We start from the raw sequence: 26,213 nt of genomic DNA, 5'->3' as shown, positions 1-26,213 counted from the left end.
AATAAATTATCTCAATTCAGCACAAACGCTGCTTTACCAATATTCCCTTAGTAAAGACCAATTAGTCTTTACGTTGCATGAAGTATGAGGTAAACTACAGTATAGTAATTGCTCTGTTCGTTATGAAACGTGTAATGCAATGTAATATATGGTATACAACAGCCAGCATCATTTTCTATTAAATACGAGAACAGACACAATTAAGAAATTACTTTAGAAATATTATCAATATACAAACAATAAAAACCATAGGAGTTTGTGGTTGCAAAGAAAAAAGTTGCGATAACAAATGACGGTCGAATAACAGCCTTGTCACGCAGGGAGTGCCCCAGGGAAATGTATTATGCGCAGTACCATTCGTCATAACGTTGAAATGATGAGAATGAAGTCGTGAAAGTAATCATTATAGTTTTCTTGTTATTTTACAGAATCATTATCTAATGGTATGGCCATCTGAAGAGACGGCATTACAGTAGATATGGTAACACAGACAAGATGGTCAAGGAAAAACAAAATGAAAATGAATTCTAACCAAACCCCACCAAGTAAATGTAACGACTGGCCAAGTGACAAAAGAAAAAATCCAAGTACAAATGTGCACTATGACCTAATAGTTATACATGCTTATGTCAGCTTTAATAAACACACACCAACCCGCAAACAACAAAGTATTATGCAGCTATGAAATAATCAATACACTAACCGTATACATAAGACATCGTAATAAAGAACTAATCATTGCTTCTGTACAAAAGAAATACTGCTATCACGCGGGCTTCCGTCACATCCATACTGGAAATTGCCAAAGAGAGTAAACATGTGATGAGCACAGCATGATAACAAATATGAATATGGTGTCCCAACTACTGGACAATCGTTGCTTAACTGCATAGTCTCCTGAAACAGGAAGAGTATTCCATAACATTGCCAAGACACTAGAAAGAAAAAATTGCAGGGCACTAGCAAAGGCGTTTAACAGATCTAATGACAGATGCGCGGAGTGAAAGTGTTGCGGGTGATGACAGTCATACTGTAAAGCTATAATAAGATTGACGAGTATGCTGTATGATCAGGTTTGAGATGGGGTTTAATGTGTCTGTGGCTGTAAAATACAGTACAAATGGAAACAGGGTGTCTCTGCATAGAGAACTGAGGAATAGATTGCTGTGACTAGGTGGTGACGAGGTTAAAACCTCAAGACGATAAACTGTTGAATTGTAATAACTAAAAATCCTAAAGGAACACTATTTAAGTGTTCGTAAGATTAAAGAATTTATTGAATGCCAGTATTATCACAGTAAACTAAATTGTATAGAAAACTTTGCAAAAAAAAAAAAAAACCCTAAGAGAGTAGGTCTGATTGAAAGTTTGAAAGTTAAAAATAAAACGTCATCAGTGAATGGAAGTCACGAGAAATTGCAGAGAATGGGGAAAAATACTGTTATGATTAAGCTGGTAAAATGAAAGGTCATGAGAGCAAATGAAATCAACATTCGCGCTGTAAAGATTGGTGAGAAGTACTGAAATTTAATCCCATCAAATACAGCATTATGAAACCAACAAAAACTATTACAGGAACTGGCTTAGAGTTTTGAAAGCTTTCGCAAAATTACAGACACGAAAGTGAGTGTCAATCAAGGAAGTCACTGCAACTGATGTAAATGGAAGTAGTCAACTCAACCTGGTGTTGGAAAGTAAGAGAAAAAGGGGATGCATACATTTACCAAGACAAAAGAAGGCAGCTTAAGCTGTGTGTGACCTGGTGAGGCTTTTACATCAGAAAAAGAGTGTCAAGGGACGGCGATGCTCTGTACGCATGGATTACTGGGAGAAGCCTTCTCTGTAGCGCCGAAGAGCATTTAACGAATATACATACTTTAAAAAGGCCGCCACGCAGTTAGGCTAAGTGGAATTATATGCGCCAAGGTGTGGCAAACAGACAAACTCATTTGAATACTGGAATGAAAACTTTAACTCTTCATAATGAAAATCACACAAAAACACATCGCATTACATTACATTGAGTCATGTGTGCACGAGAAACAAACCTGTACGACATAATCTATTTAAAAATATAAAATGATATTCATTATCTCGGACTGATAACGAAACGCTTGACTGATAAGACTAATTAAAATAATGAAATGATTGATAATACTTATAAAAGTCAATCTCGATCGAAAGAAGTTTGTGCATTAAAATGAAGGAATCGAACTACGATAAGAAAGAAAAACGAATTTGGAAATCTCTCATTGCATTTGTTTTCCACAGTCTCCTGTAATATTAAATCTTTCCTGAAATGCGTTTGGATAAGGCCAAGTACGTCTTTCTGGTCTCATTTGCTTTAAGGCAATGGACTGCTTAAAAACAGACTTAATATTTAAAATTTCCAAAAATATCATGATCACTTACAATGCATAATAAAACCACAACAATTTTGCTTAATCATTCTTTCATAATAATAATAATTATTATTATTATTATTATTAACATCATTATTAAGAAATCCACAATATCAGTGTAAATATATATTAAAAAAATATGCATTTGATAAGAAGAATCGAGCAGGTTCCCGAAAGCTCTCGTCTTATGTATATTTCAAATATATATAAAAGGTGGATTTCTTCACCATTTTATTAACATTTTTACAAATAATAATAATAATAATAATATAATAATAATAACTGATGACGACAGCTTCGTTATATCTAATTACATTCAAACAAGCTGAGGCAGTTTTTTCCTCTATCTCCAAATGACTGAAGTCCAAATTTATCATTCCCTTGTTAACAGGCGAGTCAGCATTTGAGACCATGACGACAAGCTGATAAGATGTTAACAGGCCGTCTGATATGAGGTAAAATTCTAAAAAATAATTTTTTTCCTCAAAAGTGAGATAAAAAGTTTTCCTTGTAAGTGAAACGCAGTTGTTTTCTGTACCCTGACGAAGTTTATACCCACAAACCACCGCATTCTAAAAAGAATTATTCATGTCGGGAGGTGACGCTATGCCTGATACAATATCAATCAATACAAGATGTAAGGTGCTGTTTTGATGAATATTCACGAATCAATAACACATCAATAAATATATGATGAATATTCACAAATCCATAAACACATTTCAATAAATACAAGATAAAAATTACTGTTTTAACGAATACTCACAAATATGTGATTCCATACTCAGCTCAAACCCACACACAAACAAAAAGGAAATATATAACGCAACAAAGCACTATTTCAAAAGAATTTCTAACTACTTATAACAAAAAAGAATAAGCTCGACAAAGGACTAAACAGCCTAAATGGGGCAAATTTTCGGAGATGAATAGAACTGAACTGCTAAAACAGTTAAAGAAGTCCTTTTAGAACTTTACACTGAACCGCTGAAAAAGTTGAAAAAATTAAAAAGATGTATTTTTAAAATAAAATGGACCTGAATTACTAAAGAACTTGAACAGTTACAAACAAGAGACAAAGGTGGGCAGTCATAATAAAGCCTCTCTGGAACAGAGAGCATTCTCAGAGTACAGTAATCTGAAGGAAAAAAAAAGGGGGGGGGTTAAAAGAAGGAAGAGCTGTCAAAGGCGGAAGTATGGCATGGTGGTAGTTATACGTATTCTTGGAGAGAGAGAGAGAGAGAGAGAGAGAGAGAGAGAGAGAGAGAGAGAGAGAGAGAGAGAGAGAGAGAGAGAGAGAGTTTATCTTCCGTTATGGATCTGAAAATAAATGTTGCAAAATATTTCGACAAAACAAGATAACCATTGTCACCACGTAATCAATGTCAAAACTGTCTTCCAAAAACGCCTGGTTTTAATGAAGTTTTGTAAAAGAACAAACTGAAATTTTAACAAATAAATTAAGCCAGGACAATTACATATCCATGATGGTTTACTTAGGTTTAATTTAGGGTAGCCGGGTACCAAGAGAGCTCAACATACCCTCCAGTCAAGTGTTTTTGGTGATCAGTGGGTATGCCTGAGACGCTATTTACTGTAACTGATAGTACTCAGTTAATCCTTGGGTTTGGTTGCTGCCTTTCGTAGACTGTCGTTGGAATCGAATGGAATATAAAATTTAGGCCAAAGACCAAGCACTGGGAACTATAGAGGTCATTCAGCGCTGAAAGGGAAACAGAGTCAAAGGTTTGAAAGGTGTAACAGGAGGGAAACCTCGCAGTTGCACTACGAAACGATTGTTAGGAGAGGGTGTAAAGTACGACAGGAAAAAGACAATACCAATGGAGGTGCAATAAAAAGCATGAAAGGGATTGCAGCTAGGTGCCGAAGGGACGCTGTAAAGACCCTTAAGTAATGCCTACAGTGCACAGAGCGAGGCGCACTGACGGCACTATCCCCCTAAGGGACAGATACGTTCTCTTTTCAGTATCATTTAACTTCCAGGAACTTAAGATACCAAATGCTGACTTTTATCCGTTTACCCCAATCCTCTCTTAGTTGTTTACTTTCCATTCAATTGAATAGAATTTATATATATAGAATTTAGGACAAAGGCCAAACACTGGGACCTACGAGGTCATTCAACGCTGAGACGGAAATTGACAGAAAAAGGTCTGAAAGGTGTAACAGGAGGAAGACCTCGCAGCTGCACTATGAATCAATTGTCAGGAGAGGGTGGAAAGCAAGATGGAAGAAGGAGAATATGAAAGGAGGTACAGTAAAAGATTCGAAAGGGGTTGTAGCTAGGGGGCCGAAGGGACGCTGCAAAGAACCTTAAGTAATGCCTACAGTGCACCGCATGAGGCGCACTGGCGGCACTACCTCCCTACGGGAAAATCCCATTAATATCGCGATGATGTGTCCCACTGTAGCGTGTGGAAAGTGTGAATATTTTACTCTTAAGCAATATACTGATCCGACCTTCTTATAGAAGGATGGTTAACGAAGTGTTGTAATTACCTTTGTACGAAACCATACCGTGAAACGTTTACATATAAAATAGGAATTCCACTTTTAAAACGGATATCCTTGTAAACAATGACGCCATGCTTTGTTTTGCTACTTTGTAAAGGATGTGTTCAAAGGACGTTTTATTTGTTTATTTTACTTATACCAGCACATCCTGAAGGTGGCATTCACGTTATCTTGTTAGCATTCACAGGGCAGCCTCTGTATGAGCCTTAAAACGTGTCCTTTAAGACTGTCAATAAAATGAGACCGCTATCTGAACCGTCCAAAGATGACACCTCTAACACATGGATTTAAATATCGTACTTTAAATTCATTCATTTTTTTTTTAGTGCATCGGAAGGAAAGCGCGAGATACTTGAACGACAATAAAATTATTCATTAATAAAGGAAATGAGATTCCATTGCAAATCTTGAGCCGGAGACTGAGTGAGTTTCCTACTTTCGCTTTGTTACGGATCTATCAAACTTCTACTTTATATCATTACTAGGTAGTTACGCGAGAGAGCCTCTGTGAATCTGTTTATAAACACACTGTATCAAATGTTCTCAAGAGGAACTGTAAAGATGTGAAAACCTGGGAGACATTCTGGAATTAATTAAAGTCTTGTCTAGTCAAAATCTATCAAGATACACAAGAACAAGTTACTGAAGTAAACTTTAAACCATACCTAACAAATAAAAGGGGAACATCTGAAAGGCCGAATGTAGGCCAGAAGGTCCTACAAAAATATATGATGATAAATGAGATGAGAAAGCTGAACCGGGGTAAAGTTAAAGGGGTTGGACAGCTTAGAAGGAAGAAACCCGCAAGCACTGATGAAAAGGCACTAAGCCAAGGGAATGAAAGCCGAAATAACAGGGCAGCCTCTCGTAAAGTACTGCAGGAGTCGTAAGTAAGGTACACAGCAAGCGGTCACCACAACACTATCTCCCAACCCACGAGGGTTTGACATCCAATTGAATCTGATCCAACTGGAAAGGCGGATGTGTATTGCTTCTTTCGTTGTTAACATCCCCTTCCTTCTTTCCCAGACCTCCTTCTATTATTACTTCTCTTCACTTTCTCCCACCGCCTGAATGGCATAAAAAAAGGGGGGGTCGAGAACCACAAATAGACAGAGAGCCTACACGGAGGTATTATTGTTAAAACGCCAATTACTGTACAAAACCACTAATCCGATCTCCATGGACCAAAGGGGAGTCAAGAGAATTTTTTTTCCTTTCTCATTCAAAATAAGTAAGACCTAGACGTCTGTGACCACCATCGTTAAAACGTTAGTTTACTGTACTAAACCGCTAAACCGAGCCTTCACAGACCAAAGGAGAGTCACTACAAATAAATGACATATTCTAACGCCAAGACGTTTTCAGCAGGCGTGAGGCGATTTTTTGAGGGTGAAAGGAGAGATGTTTGGACAGGGAGGAGTAGGACCTCATGATTGATCGTTGAAGAGACAGAGACCCAGGGGAAGGAAGCTCAGAGTTATTTTAGGAGTTGATGAGCCAGTTGGGGGTCCGGCGTTATATTTTCATGTTGCGTCTAAACTAAACATTTAAATTGATGAGTCACATCCGTACTGTTCTTTAGCATGTATATATCATCCTTCGGAACATAACAAAATGACAAATTCAGCTAAAAATTCCATTATGAATAAGTTACATTATGTGAAGGGAAGGAAACGAGGGGATAATTTAATGAATGCTTTCACCTACGTGAAGGGAAGATTACCTTGGGGATGCCCTTCAGTACTGATTATACGACAGCATTTTGACAAAGCACTGGTTACCTACATCTTCCTCTCTCAATCTCTCTTTTCAAGTCCATCAGATAACCGCAAAATCGACTGACAATTTGGTCCCCAATTCGCTAAGGTGGACTAAAGCCCAATGTGGTTTTTTAGGAAATTGGCCACAATCGCTTCCGTCCTACGCCAGGGTTGGCCTCAGGACGTTTGCTAATTGTAAGGCGAGAGAGAGAGAGAGAGAGAGAGAGAGAGAGAGAGAGAGAGAGAGAGAGAGAGAGAGAGAGAGAGAGAGAAATTTTGACAAGTCCGTTTCACATCTCTCCCCGGCTCCACCACTCAAAGTAAAAGTACATTAGTAGTACTCTTCAGAATGCGATCATCCGGCCTCGAGGGATGGAAGCAGCTTGTTGCAGATATATGCACAAATATGTGATTCTGGTAATCTTAAAAAAAAACTCGTTACCGTATTAGTTTTCATACAGTTTAGAATGGAATTCAGTCGAGGGAACTCTTCCAGACAACAGGGAAAGGTTCTGAGAAATACGTGAAAGGAAACTCGGGAAAAAACTGCAAAGAGATCTCATAAAAACAATCGACATCTGTGAAAATACAAAAAATGTTACAAAAATGTAAAGTAAAACACAGGAATGTGACTGAGAAATACCCTGTAAATACAGTGTTGTGTGAAATACGCTTACAATATACATCGTTGTAAATTGTATTCCCCCAAAAGCATATTTACATTTTATGAATTTTAGTAGTGTCAACAACCCAATAACACTTGATATAAGAACTGCATTCATGATCAAGTGGGTAGTATGACTGTCTAATTAATTACTCAAAGGTTTATTGCAAGTATGAAGCACCACAACTTAAATATTATACCTCATGCAACTGCCACGGTTAACAAATCTAACCATGACACATAAAAATGGTTTCATTGTGAAAGGCCAGTACTCACATTGTCAACACATGACCTTAATTTGCTAACACATTTATGTGTCATACGGTTTACAAACACACACACATATATATCACACACACACACACACATATATATATATATATATATATATATATATATATATATATATATATATATATCACTTGACGTTGTGCTGGTGGTCGCCAGAACGCCGACCGTGAAAACTACCCTCGTCACTTAAATAGTGAGCCAAGGTCACGTCCAATAGAAACTGGGGAGAATCATCTCCAACGTCACTAAAGAGTCGAGACCTTGAAAAAAGCTCTCATACATTACAACACGAGATGATACCAGGTGCATCTAAGCTATTCACTAAATATAAATACTTACAGTACACAGGCTTAACTAAAGCAGCAGCGTGGACAAATACCAATTCATGAGGGGAAGTGGCAACATTCTGGTAAATTAATTTTTGAGGGCCCGTCTACCCACACTATCTTTCTTCCTCTCTTTGAATCTTCAGCTGAAAAACTTGCTGGACAGAGTCAACAAACTATAAACCCACGATGGTTCCAAAGGAAAATGAGCCTGCAGAGAGATAGGTTATAAGAAAAGGCGATAAACAAACAAATGAGTCAATAGAAAGCAAAACTGACACACCTGAAATACAGGCGACGTCAGCAGAGAACCGGGATGAATTTCCTCCTCGCTTTTTCATATTTAGATCTCAGAAGATTTCACAACTGCACTAAGCAAAATATTCCACATTTCCGTTGCAGCCAAGATAAAACTCATGGCAACCTGAGTAGTACTAAACCTGATGCTAGAAAACTTCACACTAGTAACGAATTTTCAAGAAAACTTCACACTAGTAAAGAATTTTCAAGAAAACTTCAACCTAGTAAAGAATTTTCAAGAAAACTTCACACTAGTAAAGAATTTTCAAGGAAACTTCAACCTAGTAAAGAATTTTCAGGAAAACTTCAACCTAGTAAAGAATTTTCAAGAAAACTTCACACTAGTAACAATTTTTCAAGAAAACTTCACACTAGTAACGAATTTTCAAGAAAACTTCACACTAGTAAAAAATTTTCAAGGAAACTTCAAACCAGTAACGAATTTTCAAGAACACTTCACACTAGTAAAGAATTTTCAAGAAAATTCACACTGCTACTGAATTTTCAAGAAAACTTCACACTAGTAACAACTTTTCAAGAAAACTTCACACTAGTAACGAATTTCCAAGAAAACTTCACACTAGCAAAGAATTTTCAAGAAAACTTCAACCTAGTAAAGAATTTTCAAGAAATCTTCACACTAGTAAAGAATTTTCAAGAAAACTTCAAACTAGTAACGAATTTTCAAGAAAACTTCACACTGGTAACGAATTTTCAAGAAAGCTTCACACTAGTAACAAATTTTCGAGAAAGCTTCACACTAGCAAATAATTTTAAAAACTTCACACTAGTAAAGAATTTTCAAAAAACATTTCACACTAGTAAAGAATTTTCATTAAGACTTCACAGTAGTAACGAATTTTCAAGAAAACTTCACACTAGTAAAGAATTTTCAGGAAAACTTCACATTAGCAACGATTTTCAAGAAAACTTCACATTAGTAATGAATTTACAAAAAAAATTCACACTAGTAACGAATTTTCCAGGAAACTTCACATTAGTAACGAATTTTCTAGAAAACTCCACACTAGTAATGCATTTTCAGGGAAACTTCACAGTAGTAACGAGTTTTCAAGAAAACTTCACACTAGTAACGAATTTTCAAGAAAACTTCACACTACTACCGAATTTTCAAGAAAACTTCACACCAGTAAAAAATTTCCAAGAAAAGTCACACTACTACCAAATTTTCAAGAAAACTTCACACTAGTACCGAATTTTAAAAAAAATTCACACTAGTACAGAATTTTCCATAAAACTTCACACTAGTATCAAATTGTCAAGAAAACTTCATGCTAGTGAAGAATTTTCAAGAAAACTTCCCACTAGTACCGAATTTTCAAGAAAACTTCACACTAGTACCGATTTTTCAAGAAAATTTCACACTAGTATCGAATATTCGAGGAAACTTCATGCTAGTGAAGAATTTTCAAGAAAACTTCCCACTAGTACCGAATTTTCAAGAAAACTTCACACTAGTACCGATTTTTCAAGAAAATTTCACACTAGTATCGAATATTCGAGGAAACTTCACACTAGTAACGAACTTTCAAGAAAACTTCACACTAGTAATGAATTTTCAAGAAAACTTCACACTAGTGACGAATTGCAACAAGAATAAAAAAATTAAAAAGAAGTAAAACTTCCGAATCATTCAAGAGGAAATTAAAAAACTACTTAAAATGAATCAAAGCCAAAAGATAATTTAATAAATCATAAACAATAATTGGCAAATCAAATGGGGCTTACATGAAAAGAAGTTGATGATGATGATAAAGAAGGGTGGATGGGGAGCAAGGGGGGTTGGGTGCCTTTAGTACCATAATTAGCCTACATAAAGATCTTGTAGTTACGTATGGTGCCAAGGAAGCCTTTGGAAGTTAAGCCTTTTGCTTCCTGGAGCGTGAACCGTTTCCCACAAACGGCTCGAATCGACTTGGTTTAATTTTCAAAAATTTAAAGCAACTATTTTCACATTTTTAAAGGGACTTCTACGGTAGGGATAACGAAACCTTTTTTTTAATGGTCTTGGTGACATTTTGTGGGGAAGGGTGGCTCTCCCAATGATACTAGCACAAAATTGACTGAGACAGCCTTTAAGTAAACCGTTCTTCTATCTAGAACGGCTCCCAAGAAAAGACAAAGACAATGATCATAGCCACATTCACACAAACTACTGAATCAAGCCCTGTAATTGTCAAAATTAATCAAGTATAAATAAAGATCTATTCCCAAACATCTGGGCAAGAATGCCAACGGTCCTTAAAATACCCTTATTACTTCATCTCCCTTTTGGAGTTGGACGAATTCATTCATACGCAAAGTATAGCAACTTCTCACCCCTCCGCGCCAAAATCATTTTACTGTACCAGTGTCTAACGTCACGTCAAAACCCAACCCGTTGAAACAATCGGCAACAAAAAGCAGGATGCAAGGGAGAATAAAACAAAAACAATGCGGGTAACAAAATGCCCACATCATATCTCTTTAATTTAGTCTGCAATGTGATTATGTTGCAAGACCAGCATACCCATCACTGACAATTGCGTGTATTCCAAAGTAATATTACGAGATGCGAATTCTATGCATTATATATATATATATATATATATATATATATATATATATATATATATATATATATATATATATATATATATATATATATATATATATATATATATATATATATATATATATATATATATATATATATATATATATATATAATTTCCATGACATAACATGGATTCGATAATGCAATCATCACGCCAATCATCCCATAAGCCACTGTATTATGTAGAGAACATTGCTTCCATCGGACAAGTGCTATACACCATTCTTTCTTCTCCTCCTGCTCTTCTTATATTTTTAACAATAACTCAAGGACAACCTTTATAACTTATGCCTTTGTGGCGCGGTGCTTGAAGGCAGCCTCACTTTTGTTCCAGCATCCAGTCGTACGTAGACTTAACATCTTTGCGTTACAGACCTCGAGTTCCTTCACCCCCGTCCTTCAAGGATGCTGTGGAACGCTGCTGGCGTCACAACATCCATGGTCAGACCCAGCGTAACACTTGTTCGTGAGCATATCAAAGTGGTGGCTGCCAAGTGTCTGTATTTAATTCTAGGTAACTCTAAAGTAATAACAAGTCTCTCCTACATTCATCCTATAGTCTAATCAAGGGTGCACCCCACAACTCATACACTGTTTGTAAAGAGCCTAAGATAGATAAACCCTTCTCTTCATTGTCAAACCACCAAACAACTACATTTAGGTTCTGAAGTAGGCTATAGGAGGAGGTTGCATTCATAGTGATTTAGCTTAAATTTAGGGATTATTCTCATAAAAAAACCCACCGACCACATCTTAAGACAGGATATCGGTATACCAGAGGAATTAATATGACGAAAAATGCCAGAACCTGCATGAATTACGTGACAGGATAATATTAAGTTATCCGTGGAAGCGTCGCTTGAATGATACCGTTAACTTTACACCACATAACACTGTTTTTGTAAAACTTTTAAGTGAATTACACATAAGCAATACGAATGCAGGGGTCAGCAGGCATCAAGGAATACCATACATTAAAAAAAAAAGAATAAGTAAATTATCAAAACTAATAATGCAAATATTCCCCAAGTATTCCCTTTAAAATTTCCAGAGTGTATATGATTGGAAGCTTGAAAAAAAAAAAAAACAAATCTATGATAATCTTGGTCAAAATCAGAATATATCAATGCAAGGTCTGGCACTAAGAAAATTACCTACAAATAAATGGGCTGGCAAAGACTTTGGATTGGATCTATGGTATGGATATCATACAATGCAGAGGCGAGTTCTCGTGTACAGGCCCACAAGGCAAATGAAAACCACATTATAACTGAAAATGACCTTACTTATTTGTCATCAACAATTAAAATAGGCCATCATGCAAAGAGAATTTGCCTTAAAAAGTCCATAAATTGTAATACAAGCTTCAATAACAAATAAAGCAATCACAGTTGGAAGAGAATAAATACAATCAATTTTGAAAAAATTACATAGGCCCATTAACATGCAATTTTAATCCAATACTAAGCAGGTATCTCGGGTGCACCTCTGTACACTAATCAGATATTAGTGACAAAGTGGCACTGGACTTGGAGAGCCACGCCCTAAACCACCCCACCAATAGGCCTATCAATCCGAAAGACGAATCAACCTTAACGATCCAGTCACACCTTGCTCAGTTGGCTTTCGGGTTTTGTGATGGTTCATTGTCGCTAGCATCAAACTGCTAAAATTTGCTGCAACTTTTATGAACTCTTGGATATTTACAAGACACGATGAATAACTGTAGGCCTACCTTTCCTAGGCCTCCTGACGACTTACGGAGGTGTGAATAACCCTAAACACCTGTCATGAAATGAAGGAATAAAACTCACTGCACAAAAAACTTAAATAGATTATAAACAGCATTAGCTTGATGGTCTGGAAGTCCCTAGGGTCAGGCTAATTCAAAAGTTCAAGGTATTTATAACACTTTCACTTTGACAGTTAACGACCTGGGCTAGTCTCAGATCAAATTTAATTCTGCTATACACCCTTTAATTCGACGTTGATCGAAGAGATGATTAAAATGAGAAAAATCTGATATTCAGGACCTGTCAAGAATGCAATTTTCCTTAACAGGAAACCACAACAATACGTTAACACAACAAACGGTTTGAAAATACATAAATGGACCTAAACCATCACCATTCAGTTTGTACCTACAAAATCATTGAGCCTATATCCACACGAATAACAGCACATACAATTTAATAACTCGTTTATTACCCTTCTTTAGAACATCAAATAAAAACTATATAACAAAAGGAACGTAAGAAACCGGGTCCTCTGCAGAAGACGTTGGGAGCAGCGCTCAAATCTCCAAGAGCACACACCGATCGCCCAACTCGTTTCTTCGGGCAGACTTTTATTTCTGAACAAACAACAAGATTCTACCTGACTCTTAGGTTATCCACGAAGGCTCTCGTCGATATTTCATCCAAGAGAACCGCATCTCCTATCCCAACTTCTTCGTACGAAGCCATCGTCGTTGCACCGATGGCCCAACGATACACAACCTCTCGGTACCACTGTCAAACGCGAACTGACTCGTGACGTCACCCCCTAACATATACAACAGGCAGCGGGCTACGGTTGAGGTGGAACACATTTCCACCATTTGGCATTAGCTTAGCAAGACAAGGTTTGCAGCAACTTCCATTCGTATGTTATAAGCATTTTTCGAGCATTATAACCCCTACAATGTTTATTCTCCCGTCCCAAGTGTCTTTTTCTTAATGAAATCCAGTTGTCTATCGTCGGCAACTACCCGGTGCGGGAAATTTGAAAGTGGATGGCGGTGGGTAGCTGAAGGTCATATGGAGTGACTCATAACGCCGCCAGTTGCGTACAAAGCAACTACATCGTATAAATATTGTACTGTCGTCATTACCGACACGACAAAAGTAACGATAAATTAATTTGCCATGAAGTAATCACTACGGATGACGTTTTCCATAAACATGACGATTTCGGCAAAACAATGTTTTTAACCAGTATTGTATATTTCTGTAGGGAATGTTATGGTAAAGGTAACTTATTAGCCAGACATATACAGTATATATATATATATATATATATATATATATATATATATATATATATATATATATATATATTATTCATAATCAAGTCACTACTACATACCAACCGCTGCATTGTGGATGAACCCCACGCGCGTGAAATTTCCACTTCAGCCATCCTTCATACAAACTGTCATTCACCTCTGCCTTGTAATGACTTTCTTCCCGAGTCATTCACTCTTTTCACCTATCACCATTCATTCTTTCCACAGGACCGAACCATCTTAAAACACCCGAATGCATCCTTTCTCCTTTAGTTAAATTTTTCACCACTTCTACATATCTCCAAATTTCTATTCTTGCACCACATACGTTAAGCATATGTAGTGGTACAATCCATGATTCAGATGTTGAAGTATGAATGCTACAGTGATCAGTCTCATATATATATATACATATATATATATATATATATATATATATATATATATATATATATATATATACATATACATATAGACGACAAGGCATTGACTATATTATTATTGATATAATCAGAAGATGAACCCTATTTATATGGAATAAGCCCAAAGTGCCGTTGACTTGAAATTCAAGCTTCCAAACAATAAGCTCATTCGAAAGTAACCGAAGGGAGTGGGAAATACAGAAAGAAGAGATCAGTTATTAGAAAAACATAAATTAACAAATAAACAAACAAATAAAAATAAAAACTATAAAAGATTCCTGCTCAGATTATGCATTCTTACTTAAGCGGAGGGTGAAAGCAGAGAAGACTGACTGCCTGTTATCTTGCTTTCCTCAGGAACTGAGAATAAAAGTATCTTAACCAGAAAACCGAGAGTAAATTCAAAACAAGTACGGCTGCCCTGGAGGAGTCGTTCTCGTATTCAACAAGTTTTTGTGACGGAATATTTTAATCCTCTTCATAACAGATAAGACTGCGGACGTTTCTTTTGTGAAAACATGGACCAGATTAGGTTATAAAAATGAACGCTCTATTGCTGGACGAATGGTTCATTCGTATTTTTGCCTCTAACGAGTCATCAACTGCCTCTGATAAAGAGATAGTGGTGAATGATTACTTGTAAAAACATCCTGCTTATCAAATAACTTTCTGGGAATTACTCTCTTCCTTGCTTCTTCACGGCAACGGATAAGATCACGGTGGCAGGATACGACTACTGCTCTCAGTCCAAAGTATTCTCTAGACCTTGTATCAGTCTACGTAAGTTCGCTTGTGCTTGATTGCAAGCCGGATCGAACGACGGACCTTGTAAGCGTGTTTGTACAGCATAATGTAAAGAGTGGATGGGATAGAGTAAAACTATTATACTAGTTTAGCATGATGGACTTAGGGGTAAAAGGACTGACTGATCAGGTGTTACGTATTGGTATTACAATAACCACGAGGTGGGGAATTTTCCGTATGGGAGAATAACCCCTACCCAACCCCCTGCCCTAAAAGGCTACATTAATTCAGAAAATGATAAGAAATCAAAATGCAAGAACCTTTGGTAGAAAAATAATAATCTCATATATTAGAATGCAATGAGCACATACGTACTAATTAGACCATTATTGACAAAGACGGCTATATTTTTTCCGTATCACTTGTATGCACGTTGGTTGCACTTCCCTCGTTTCTAATCGTTTGTTGTGCTTACCTTGTCATCAAAACTCCTCCCGTCTGTTAAGGGTTTCAGTCAAACTTGGCGCCAAGGTAGACCATCATACATAGACGCACATGAAGCTAGGCCTTTTTAGTCTGATCAAATTTGGTTAAGACGAATTCCTGCCACGAAAGATCGCAGACTTTTTACCAGACATCTTGGAAAGTATCTTTGAAAGAACTATAGCGGAGTCTTCAACATTTCCTTAGTCAGAATGCGTTTAGAGAGAAGCTAGATAACTTTAGCAGGGAACATGCACTGCCTTAGAGATATTCTCCGAGTGCTTGTTAGTTCGTGTGTAACACTCACAGCTCATAAACAGCGTTTAAACTCACCGTCATCAAGAAGACGGCCAACCTCTTTTACCACTGGCTCCTAAAAAGTATGCATAATGAAGTGCCTATACCTTAATCGGTACCTTATTTTAATGGTATGGCTACACTAAAAAAAATGGCAATACTAGCAAACCTAAAATATCACTAATACAAAACTAATGATTAACAGATCGTAAGATCATTTGGTCTTTTTCAACATAATTGAAACAGCTCGAAACTTGAGTAATTGTCGTGCGCTCAGAACATAACGGCCACGAAACATGAATAAGGCGTTTCTCTGAGCAAAGTTAATGTTTGCTTTTACTTTTCGACTTCACAATGAAGCTTTCTTGCTGCTCATTGTTCCCGAATCTGGTGCACGTCTGGTCGGCCTCTACGCAGATATACATTAGCCATAACCGTTTAACCAGAGAAGATTTTTTATGACGAGGTAATAGGCTGATTCACTTGAATAACTAGCCTTACAGCTGGTACGGTAATCGAAACGGGAAATGATGCTATGAAACTGTGCAATACAGTGAATGTACAGTAATCAAAATCTTAATGATTAACTGTATATAACTTATTAAAATTTCATCTAATAAACTACATCTCCTAAGCGTAAATTTACATAAAATTAATAAAAATTTTTGGCCCGCCTTTACTGTGTCGGATGAATTGGACTAAGGGCATCGGTCTAATAACTAAGGAAGTGGTGGAATTCACTCAATGCAGAGAGAGAGAGAGAGAGAGAGAGAGAGAGAGAGAGAGAGAGAGAGAGCTCGCATACCATCAGGTCACAATGACCCAGAACCGTGTCATACCCACGGAAGGGGTCAATGATCTACCCACCCAAGTGACGCACCAACCCTACTGGGATGGGCACGAGAAAGAAAGCGGGGGGGGGTTGGAAAGGGGCACAGAGGGGAGGGGATGATAACCATCAACACATGGTAACCGTTGAGATAATGACTTGCTTGTACATCTGAAAGTTATAGCTAGACAGTCGTCACGAAAATGAGTCTGGTCTTAAACAGCTAGATGTAACTAAAGTTAAGCTGTGACGAATCATCATGAACTTGGATGTCTATAAACTGTTTTTATTAACCTCTCCAATTCACATGCTTTTGCAAATTGACGATGTATATTTAAAAAATCTGACTACTTTTCAAAAGACCTGTTTTGTCTCAAAGTTTCCAGCTTATTTTCACGTTTTGCGTTTTAACATTTATCTATTTCAATGTTTGAGAAGCAAACCATCGCAATTAGACCTATGTCCATACTTCGAACGGCTGTCAATAAATCAAACTCTAATTCTTCATATAAAATATCATCAGCTCGGTCCTCGTCCAATGAGAATGTTATATTCTGGCCCAGTAAAATGTCACAGGAATTTGTCATTAATTATAACCAATGATTATCAGTTTTTAAAGATCGCTGGTTATATTTTTTTTCTCGAGTCCTAATAAAATACCTTCCATCTACCTAGACAGAGCCATATCCTCTCCTGTGAGTCTGGTCCATTTTTCTTCTCTATCTCGCTTCTATTTTTTTTAGGCCTGTGTTACTTCTCTTACACACATAATATATATATATATATATATGTATGTGTATATATATATATATATATATATATAAAATCAGCTACTATTATATAAATCACATGCCTTTTTTTTCTTTGTAGGGGTAAGGATATTAACCTTTTGAATCCACACAAGTACAGTGAGATGAGGTTGCTAGCGATATGCCCTTTTCCACTCTGACAGACATGCCAGTCAACTAACTACCAGGTACATAAATACATATGAATGAATGAATCATAAAATTCTGGCAATGAAGCCAAGTAGTAAGACACTTTCAGCCATTAAGTGCTTAAGCCAGTGAAAAGAGGGAGTTTGAGTGGTTTGACAGCAAGATCAACAGATCCAGAAAACAAATGAGATGAAATACAATGATCTACAGATGAAACTGGAAGTGAATTCAACATTTACATTAGGTAGTAATAGTTGGAGAGGCTGGACAGAACGATGGAAGAAAGGGAGCAGATATTGAAGTAAAGTAAAAGGCAAAAAAGTGGGTACAGTTAAAAGGTGATTAATGTTGCCCTAAATGAGAAAAAGCACGTGCCACATAGGAATATTTTTCTATCAGCGTCCGAGTCCCCATCCAGTTATCATCTTATTCCATTTCTGTCCACTGCTCATTCTTCCTATATTTTACTTTCTAATAACAAACAAAGAGAGCCTCTGTTTTGTTATTAAATGAAATTTCTTGAAAGTAGTGTATCTGAATTCATTGTTTTTTCATTTTGTTTTTTAATCTCTTTCCCTGTGCATTTTTCCCTAAAATTCTCTTTTCTAATTGCTGGGAAAAACATAACTAGAATCTCCCCAACCTAACATAACCTGGAATGCCAAAATTCAAAAGATGAAATACAATGATGTATTTTACCTTAACCTTCCCAAAAGCAGGATGCCAGACAACATCCCGAATATGATGTTTGCCTTGTGAGACATTTCCACAATACCAGAGTCACTATAGGTCTGAAACGGACAGCTTTAGGAAAGTTAGGCATTGCATAACCTGATCATTAAAAAATTATATAAAGTCTTGACTTACTCATGATACTAAACTTCCAACCAATACATTTTAAACACAAGAAAACCATTGCTGAACAGACTATTGGGTGGTGAAGACTGGAATTTGTGTGACAACATCAGGGTACTTAATCATGAGAAATCACAAAGTTTCAATTGGATAAAATAATTATGGATCTACGACACAGAATGGATCACAAACTCCATGAAGACGACAACAGGTAAAACAAACTGCTCCTCAAGTGTTGTTTTGTACTAACATGATCTCTCGTGTGGTAAGAGAACTTAGCACCACGTCAATCACATCATGCTGACTTTTAAAAATTCCGAACCCTTGCTACTTTACCTAGCAAATACAGCATCAAATAACCTACCAATCACATTCCATAAGGAAATTATGACAAAAATTATCATCATTTACTCACCGGTGACACAGAATTTTGTTTGGCAAGACGTTAAAGTATCATATCTATGCCAGTAACTCAAGAGCACTGAAGAAGTTAATGCACCAACATAATAATCATCATCCACAATAAATGCTTGATTAAGGTGATGGCTAAAAAATTCTTATATATACAGTATTTCATAAAAAATTCTTGACCAGCAATTCTTTCTTCCTCTGCTATTTTCAGTCATGTCCTTGGTGAAGATAATTCGTGTGCAGATCACTGAATGAAGTCTTGTTTTAAGCAAACTTTCAGTATGTTCAGCTGGGTGAGAAAGTCCAAGACAATAATTCATTAGTCACTGGTCTATTGGGGCTTTCCTTGCTCAAGTGGATATTTGATATCATCAGCCACTGATACGAAAAACCCTACATTTGATATCTCCAGCCACAGATACCAGCTGCCTAGTGTATGTACAGTAATTTAAAACTGTAAAGAATCCATTAAGACATTTAAACTATTGTCAACCTTAGGTCTTGTGAAATGATCCAGATTATATCAGACGTCAAATAGTACTGATACTGTATCTATCTTTGTAATAACCTTCTCATTCTAGTCTAGGTAATCGGTCAAATGTTTATTCGCAGTCAACAAGTGTGCTACCTTCTCCTCCTCCTTGTAAGGCACTTCTCCAGTAGTTATCTCATTATAATAACTCTCTCTCATTGATTTCCCTGAAGCTGACAACCATTATTACTTTAATATCTTTTTCTTGAACTTACTCCAACATTTTCTTAGTGCTCCACCAATTTTACTTTGATGCTTTTCACATTGCAATGCATCAAGTTTTCCCTTGTATTTCTATGTTGCATTACTCTTTTTCACCTATTCTGGACCTTTCTCCTCCATAATGCTTTAATACAGACTGGTAAACTTCTACCATAACCAGTTCTCCGGATGCTTGGAACACTACATGTTATCCCTGAGAGTTCCAGAAACTTACCTCTTTTCTAATTAATGCATTCAGAAGTGTCATTTTTTATTGCTCCCTCTCTCATACTAACATTCCCCAGTTCATATTCACTGTTAACAAAATGCAAAGATAAAATCAAGTAAAATATGCAACCAGTTGTTAGAACCAGTAATAAAAGTGGTGAAAATAATAGCAATATCAAACAAATTTTCTCAGTAAGAGCCTGTAGCCTTCCTAGGCAGAGCTGAAGTGAAGGCAGACAGGAAACACTACAAACTACTCAGTATGATTATTATTATTGATTTTAACAAACTAACACAAATAATTAAATACTTGACTCTGTCTATGCTCATACACTATCACAAAAGATTACCAGTGTATTAAAGTCTGTAGAAAAGTGTAGAAAAAGCTTTCACCAAATGTACAGATTTTAACTTTCTGTCAGTAAGCCATGCTACTCCCCTACCTTTTTATTTTGTCTCAAATATTGAACTTGACTATAGGAGAATTAAGTCTGGTTTTAAAATGATCAGTAATAATTATCACCTCATGGTTTCCAGAATTTCCTCTGTAGCTATTCTTTCTCAATTATCTCACGACACACTCAAAACTTCTCCACATCTGTATTTCTAATGGTTTAAGTTTTTCCCTTCCTTCCTAAACAAGAATATATTTACATGAAAAATCAACACTTCAAATTCTGCATTTATTCTCTATAAAAATATACTGTATAATAAAGGAATCTCCAAATAAACAACACAAACATAATGGTGAAACTAAACATTATACTTTCTTCAACACCACTCCTACGTCCTCATCTGTTTCAACACCAATTTCTTCTAACAAGACCTTTTTAGGTTTTGGATATCCTTCTAAGATGGCGTCCAGGATGTCCATGGCCATGCGCTTCCTCTTACGCCACATCTTGTTCATGTTTTCACTTTCACCTTCGATCTTCTCTTTCTCCTCTTTGGAGACTAGGTCCTGGGTTGTCGACTGTAAGTTAGAAAGCTTATTTTGCAGTGTTGAAATCTCCTCCTCCAACTGGAAGCAAAAATATACTGTATATGTACAAGTTAGCTACTAAAATTCCTTTTGAGTATATCAAGGGGCAAATAAAAAACTATTAAGAGAGGAGGAGAGAGATTAAAATGTATACCATACATTATTGGCCCAAAAATACAACAGATTCCTCTTTTTCAACATCATTCCCTATAATGGTATGTAATGCCGGTGTCCTCTGCTATACTGATTAACTGTCTTTGCTACTGCCATCAGTGAGAGTCATCTATCAGAGTAAAGATGTACATCAAAACATAATCATCTTCAGTTTACTCCTGGCTCATGTCCCCAATTGTGTACGATGGATGGACTTGAGATATTTACAGTTGAATCCTAAGCACAGCAGCAAAGAAAATAAATTAGTATCTATCAACAAAGGAAGAAGCATGAAAGAGTTGTGTCAATCACTTTCCTACGTACTGTTAAAATCTTGTAGCTGTTTTATGTATCTGTTTTCCCTCTCTTACTATTCAGTTCCCTCAAATTCAAACAATTTGGTGCTTTCAGAACCAAAGTGGCCTTATATTGTATATTTCTCTACAGGAAAGATAATACAAACAAAATCTGAAATATGAGATGCAATAAAAGCATTTATGATTCCAGCTTTACCAACACCATCTCACCTTTAAAAGTCAAACCTGGTGCCGAAATACCTTTCTAAGTCTCCAAACTTTGAGGTCATAATTTTATCAATTTTGGCAGTGCTCATATACTATCAACATCAACAGATAACAATGGTCATCAGTTCAGCAGGCTACTCTTGCAAATTCCTAAAAGGAATCATTGGCTTTCATGGATATCATCTTTTCAAAGCTAAAAACGCACCTAGCATAACGAACAGCCAGCAACTTGCCTACTTACACATAAGGAAGACACTTAGGTGTCCATTTATCTCTTCCCTCCTATTAATGGAACTCCTGAACTGGAAACCTAGAACAGTTCAATGGTACTGTATCATTTTCGTAGATAGTTCTGCCTTTTTATTACAGTATTTGTATTTTGTTATCCAATTTATTTTTTTATACTGTACATCCATTTTCTGCATAAACTTCCTAAACCACATCTAGTTTATTTTCTCCATGTTGTAAATATTATAATGTCTGTATTTATCTCAGGGAGGCTCTGTTCTTTACCTTCAGATGCCTTACTATGTGTGCATGAAGGTTGTATAACCTATAAGTTTTTATCACAGTAGAGTACATATATGTAAACGTTATGTATATACTGCTTGTTCTCATGTAACAATTCCAATACATCAGCAAGCATTATAGTAAAATAAACTGCTCACAGTCTTATGTTGTGCTATTATTCTCCTACTTACTAATCATCTGTCCTTATAATTTTGCTCTATGTTTCACCTTGCTTCCCTGGATTTCTATATTTATTATAATCTTAAATTAGCTACTACTGTATGTATTTCACTTGGATAAATTTGACATGAGATGTCTAAAATTAACTGCAAAGGTCCTGGTAATAAATGATAATGGATAGAGAAATAAAAATCTTATGAGAAAAATTTGCAAACTACAATTCTAGTGCACATACATCTCCAACAGATAAAATATGACTGTAGAAAATACCACTATGTTTCAGAATCTTTTAGCTAGATGAATAACGTTTAGACAGTTACCCTAACAAGCCACTTTTACCTCAAAACTTCCATTCCATTTCTTTTTTTTTATTTGTAACATCCTCCATTCTCACACGAGCATTCTCTTTTACTGCATAGAAATTTAGTCTGCAAATTAACAGTCTTTTAAGCCTTTTTTTTCTAAAATGAATTCTTACCCATTCTGAATACAGTAATACTAACAATAATTACACATCAAAATATCTACACTTACTTCAGCAACTTTCTTCATCGCTTCCTCAGTTGTTAGACTGGAGTTGAGACCTCTAAGCTTTGCTTCCACCTCAGTGGTCAGCTTTTCTTTCTCTTTGACAGACTCGTTCAGTTCAGCAATCTCGTTGTCCATTTCCTTCAACTTATTCTCATCAAATGAGGGGAAGTGACTTTGGTCATAAACATAGACCTTCTGCTTGCCATATGACTTCTCTCTCAACTTTCCACTCTACAAAAGGAAAAAAGGGAAATATAATAGAGATAAAAAAATGTTAGGTTACAACACCACAGCAACTTAGATAACTCAGTATCAGCTTACTTCAAAAGGAACAAGGACTATCAAAAAAATAAGCCATAAAAAACATACAGAACCAATGAACAATGACCAATGCGTTTTTTATGCCAAGCCTTAATTTTGATTTTTGTATTTTCATATCTATCTGCTATAAATTAATACTTACCGAAACTAACTGATCAAGCACCTTCTGCACAGCTGTTTTGCCGATGTCCTTGTGCAAGTTCATGAATATATCATTAACACTGTACGGTCTGTTTTGCTGTTCCATGTATGAGACGAACTCGTTCCATGGCTTCATTGTCCTTCTTGCTCATTACTGCTAAATAATGAAATGCATTAACTAATGTAAGTGTATCACAATGCTTCCTTCTTTTAACACAGAGGTTTTCCTGACCCTCAACAGTGGGCAAATAAATCACCAGTCTTCTTTCTATATTGAATCACACCATTTTTGTATATGTTGACTACCAGAGACCTGTAAAAGAGAGGGAAAATAAGAGGTATCTTAACAACAGTACAAACAATGACTCAACTGTACATTTACAACAAACAATAGAACATTTAAAGTTTTGTTTCTTAAGATACAAAGCCACAGCTTTTGCTAACTTTAGGAATAAGACCAGGTCAGAGAACTCCACTTTGACTGTCAAAGTCAAAAACATAATTTTCCATTAAACAAATTAATGTTGAATGATATCATTTGAAGTTTATCTCACTCTAAATTAAATGTCCTTGCCAGACCTTGACAAAGGAAACTCCTTCACATTCAAATTGATTAAGATAATGGAAGTGGCCTAGAAAATGTAAAATTACAAAAATTTACTTCTCTTCTCAAATGTAAGCCTTTAGTACTAAGGCTGTACTATGTTGGAATATGGTTAATCACAAAAGGGTCATTTTAAAATGAGTATCTTTTACCATTGCCTGCTTACTGTCTCTTCAAACAGTCCTGGATTAATTGAAAACTTTACTACAATTTATCATACCTTGCATAATGATGCCATTTATAAAATCTTTTGTCAAGTGGTTCTTATAGGTCATAGCTGGGTTGAGCCCAGCTCCTTAGACTCGTTTAGTTTTCTTTGGCCTAGAAATGCAAACAGCAATAATTGTTAAAAAGTAAAGGTTTCAGACAGCTAGGCTAGTTCACCTCTTAAAAATAGGTCTATCCTATATCCTTGGTGTGGGCTTAGTTTATTCAAATGAAACAATGGCAGTGCCTATGACAAAAGTAGTATTCTGCAGAACTTGTTTTCGATTTTAACCGACGGTGTTCTCATTATTCCTTTACAATCAAAACACAACCCCTGGTGGGTACAAAAAAAACACTAAGTTAATGGATCAAGCTGAAATTGCAATAAGCTACTAGCCTAATCTAACAAACCTGTTGGCTAAAGTTAGTTGCAACCTGCAAAGTTAATTTGCAACCGCAGTATAATATGGGATGGTAAAACTGTGCAAATTCTCGAAATATTAATAGGTGAGTAATTAAGATTATTTACAAATGTAGCCTACAGGCTGTGGATCTTGACCATTTTTATTACCACGCCCCCTCTAAGAGTTGGTCCTTCCCTCCCACGGCCCCTTGCATCTATGAGTAAAATCCCCTCCCAGATTTAAATGGAAATAAAAAATGAGAGGGAGTTTCGAGGGGAGGAGGAAGTAAATAATTACAAAACATGGTAAGCCCAACAGGTCTAACTAGAATACTGTAGTAGACTGCAGGAAACTAACGTTATAAAGGCGATACTTTTGCATTTATTTTACAAACTTCTGAATATTAGTTCATCACTCTTGAGGAGAATAACGAATATAATTAGAGGATTTTGTAGATTTTCCGTAGGGCTACCGCCTCCCTGGGAATTGCTGACGCCCCGGGTTGAGAACCACTGCTATAGCCTATGCTAAATGCATTTTTCGGCTGAACGAGTGCTTCATTCGATAAGCTATACCACGATTGTATCATACGTGGCCATGCAGTATATACCTGGGCTTGTGAAGGGAATGTATGGGCCTTAGCTATGACCCTGTGGTTACTGAATATCGGGTTGATTAACGACACTATGTTTTAAATATAAACACGAAAAGCAAACTTAAACCAAATGCAGCGCATGTTTCTTTCAAAAATAACGATAAAAAGGTCAATCAACATGATACACCCATTTAACGACAAGTAACCACCTTACACAGAACACAGGACACACTGGCCAGTCACTCTGAAATCACAACAAAAACATAAACAAAGCGCCAAAATCTGATAATAGATATACAATTATCACTCGAGTGGTCCACACCATACTTCTGTGATATTGCGTGTGTCGTTCGATGCGCCATGACAGTTGGAGATTTACTTTGACAGATTACGTGAAATTTAGCATTACAATTACCGCCGTAGAATGAGCCCCGTAATTACTTGCATATTGATATCTTAAGTATAATTTAAATCAACAAAATCTATGATAATACAAGCAAATTATGGGTCTCTGAAAAGTAAATTACCACTTTTTTTATTTGAAGAATCAAAATTCTATTTATTATTATGTTTAAAAAGCGATTTTAAATATTCAAAACAAGAATGACAAGTGTAAACGAAGATGTCTAAGCTACCATCACTATTTCAAGGCAGGATCTCTACTGACCTATTGCCAGCAAAATTCCTCCTCACTTCAACTCTATTACGTTTGACAGCAAACCATTATGTCTTTCCCTTTTCTTTCTTCAAAGTACAGAACACAGCACTGGATGTAAGAGTTAAACACTAATAATAAAATGGCTGACAGTCATTTTATAGGTAGGTGTAGTTAACGGCTAAGTGGCTAGTGCTATGAAAGTTTAAATTATTACATGGGGTTCATCCAGGATTCAACAGCTCAAGTGCGAAGTGGCAGTGATCATTCCTTTCTTCTATTGGAGCACCACCGACTGGAAAACCGTTTGTTGTAAAACTGAAAATGTGGAAAACACGTAAAGTAAGTGGTGAAAAGGTTAGTGTATATAAAAGATGTTCACTCGTTTCGCACTGAAATTCAATACTTACCTTCCGTAAAAGCAGCGATGCTTCAGCAATTCCTTCGCACATTCCAAGTTTGATTATGGGAAAATCACCAATCTTCTCTTTCAACCTTTGTAAAGATTCTGGTCACCTCTTT

General features: G+C 36.3%; 2 protein-coding genes across 2 annotated transcripts in view; both read right to left on the bottom strand.

Moving 5' to 3' along the window:
- The window catches only part of LOC136855017 (unconventional myosin ID-like), a 113,652-nt gene extending 100,218 nt beyond the window's left edge, over window positions 1-13,434 (bottom strand). Inside the window, 1 exon segment of the mRNA XM_067131735.1 lies at window positions 13,275-13,434. Within this exon segment, the coding sequence (XP_066987836.1) occupies window positions 13,275-13,363 (89 nt within the window). The 5' untranslated portion in view covers window positions 13,364-13,434.
- A 6,702-nt stretch (window positions 13,435-20,136) lies between these two features.
- Window positions 20,137-25,297, bottom strand: LOC136855016 (homologous-pairing protein 2 homolog). The gene is given in 5 exon segments (XM_067131734.1): window positions 20,137-20,905; window positions 22,768-22,995; window positions 23,228-23,338; window positions 23,340-23,539; window positions 25,246-25,297. Coding segments are annotated over 4 exon segments (639 nt in total). The 5' UTR covers window positions 23,379-23,539; window positions 25,246-25,297; the 3' UTR covers window positions 20,137-20,644.
- Between the last annotated feature and the right edge of the window lie 916 nt (window positions 25,298-26,213).

This window comes from Macrobrachium rosenbergii, chromosome 30 (genome assembly GCF_040412425.1).
Source record: "Macrobrachium rosenbergii isolate ZJJX-2024 chromosome 30, ASM4041242v1, whole genome shotgun sequence".
Taxonomy (NCBI): domain Eukaryota; kingdom Metazoa; phylum Arthropoda; class Malacostraca; order Decapoda; family Palaemonidae; genus Macrobrachium; species Macrobrachium rosenbergii.
This window is presented reverse-complemented; position numbering and strand designations above follow the sequence as displayed.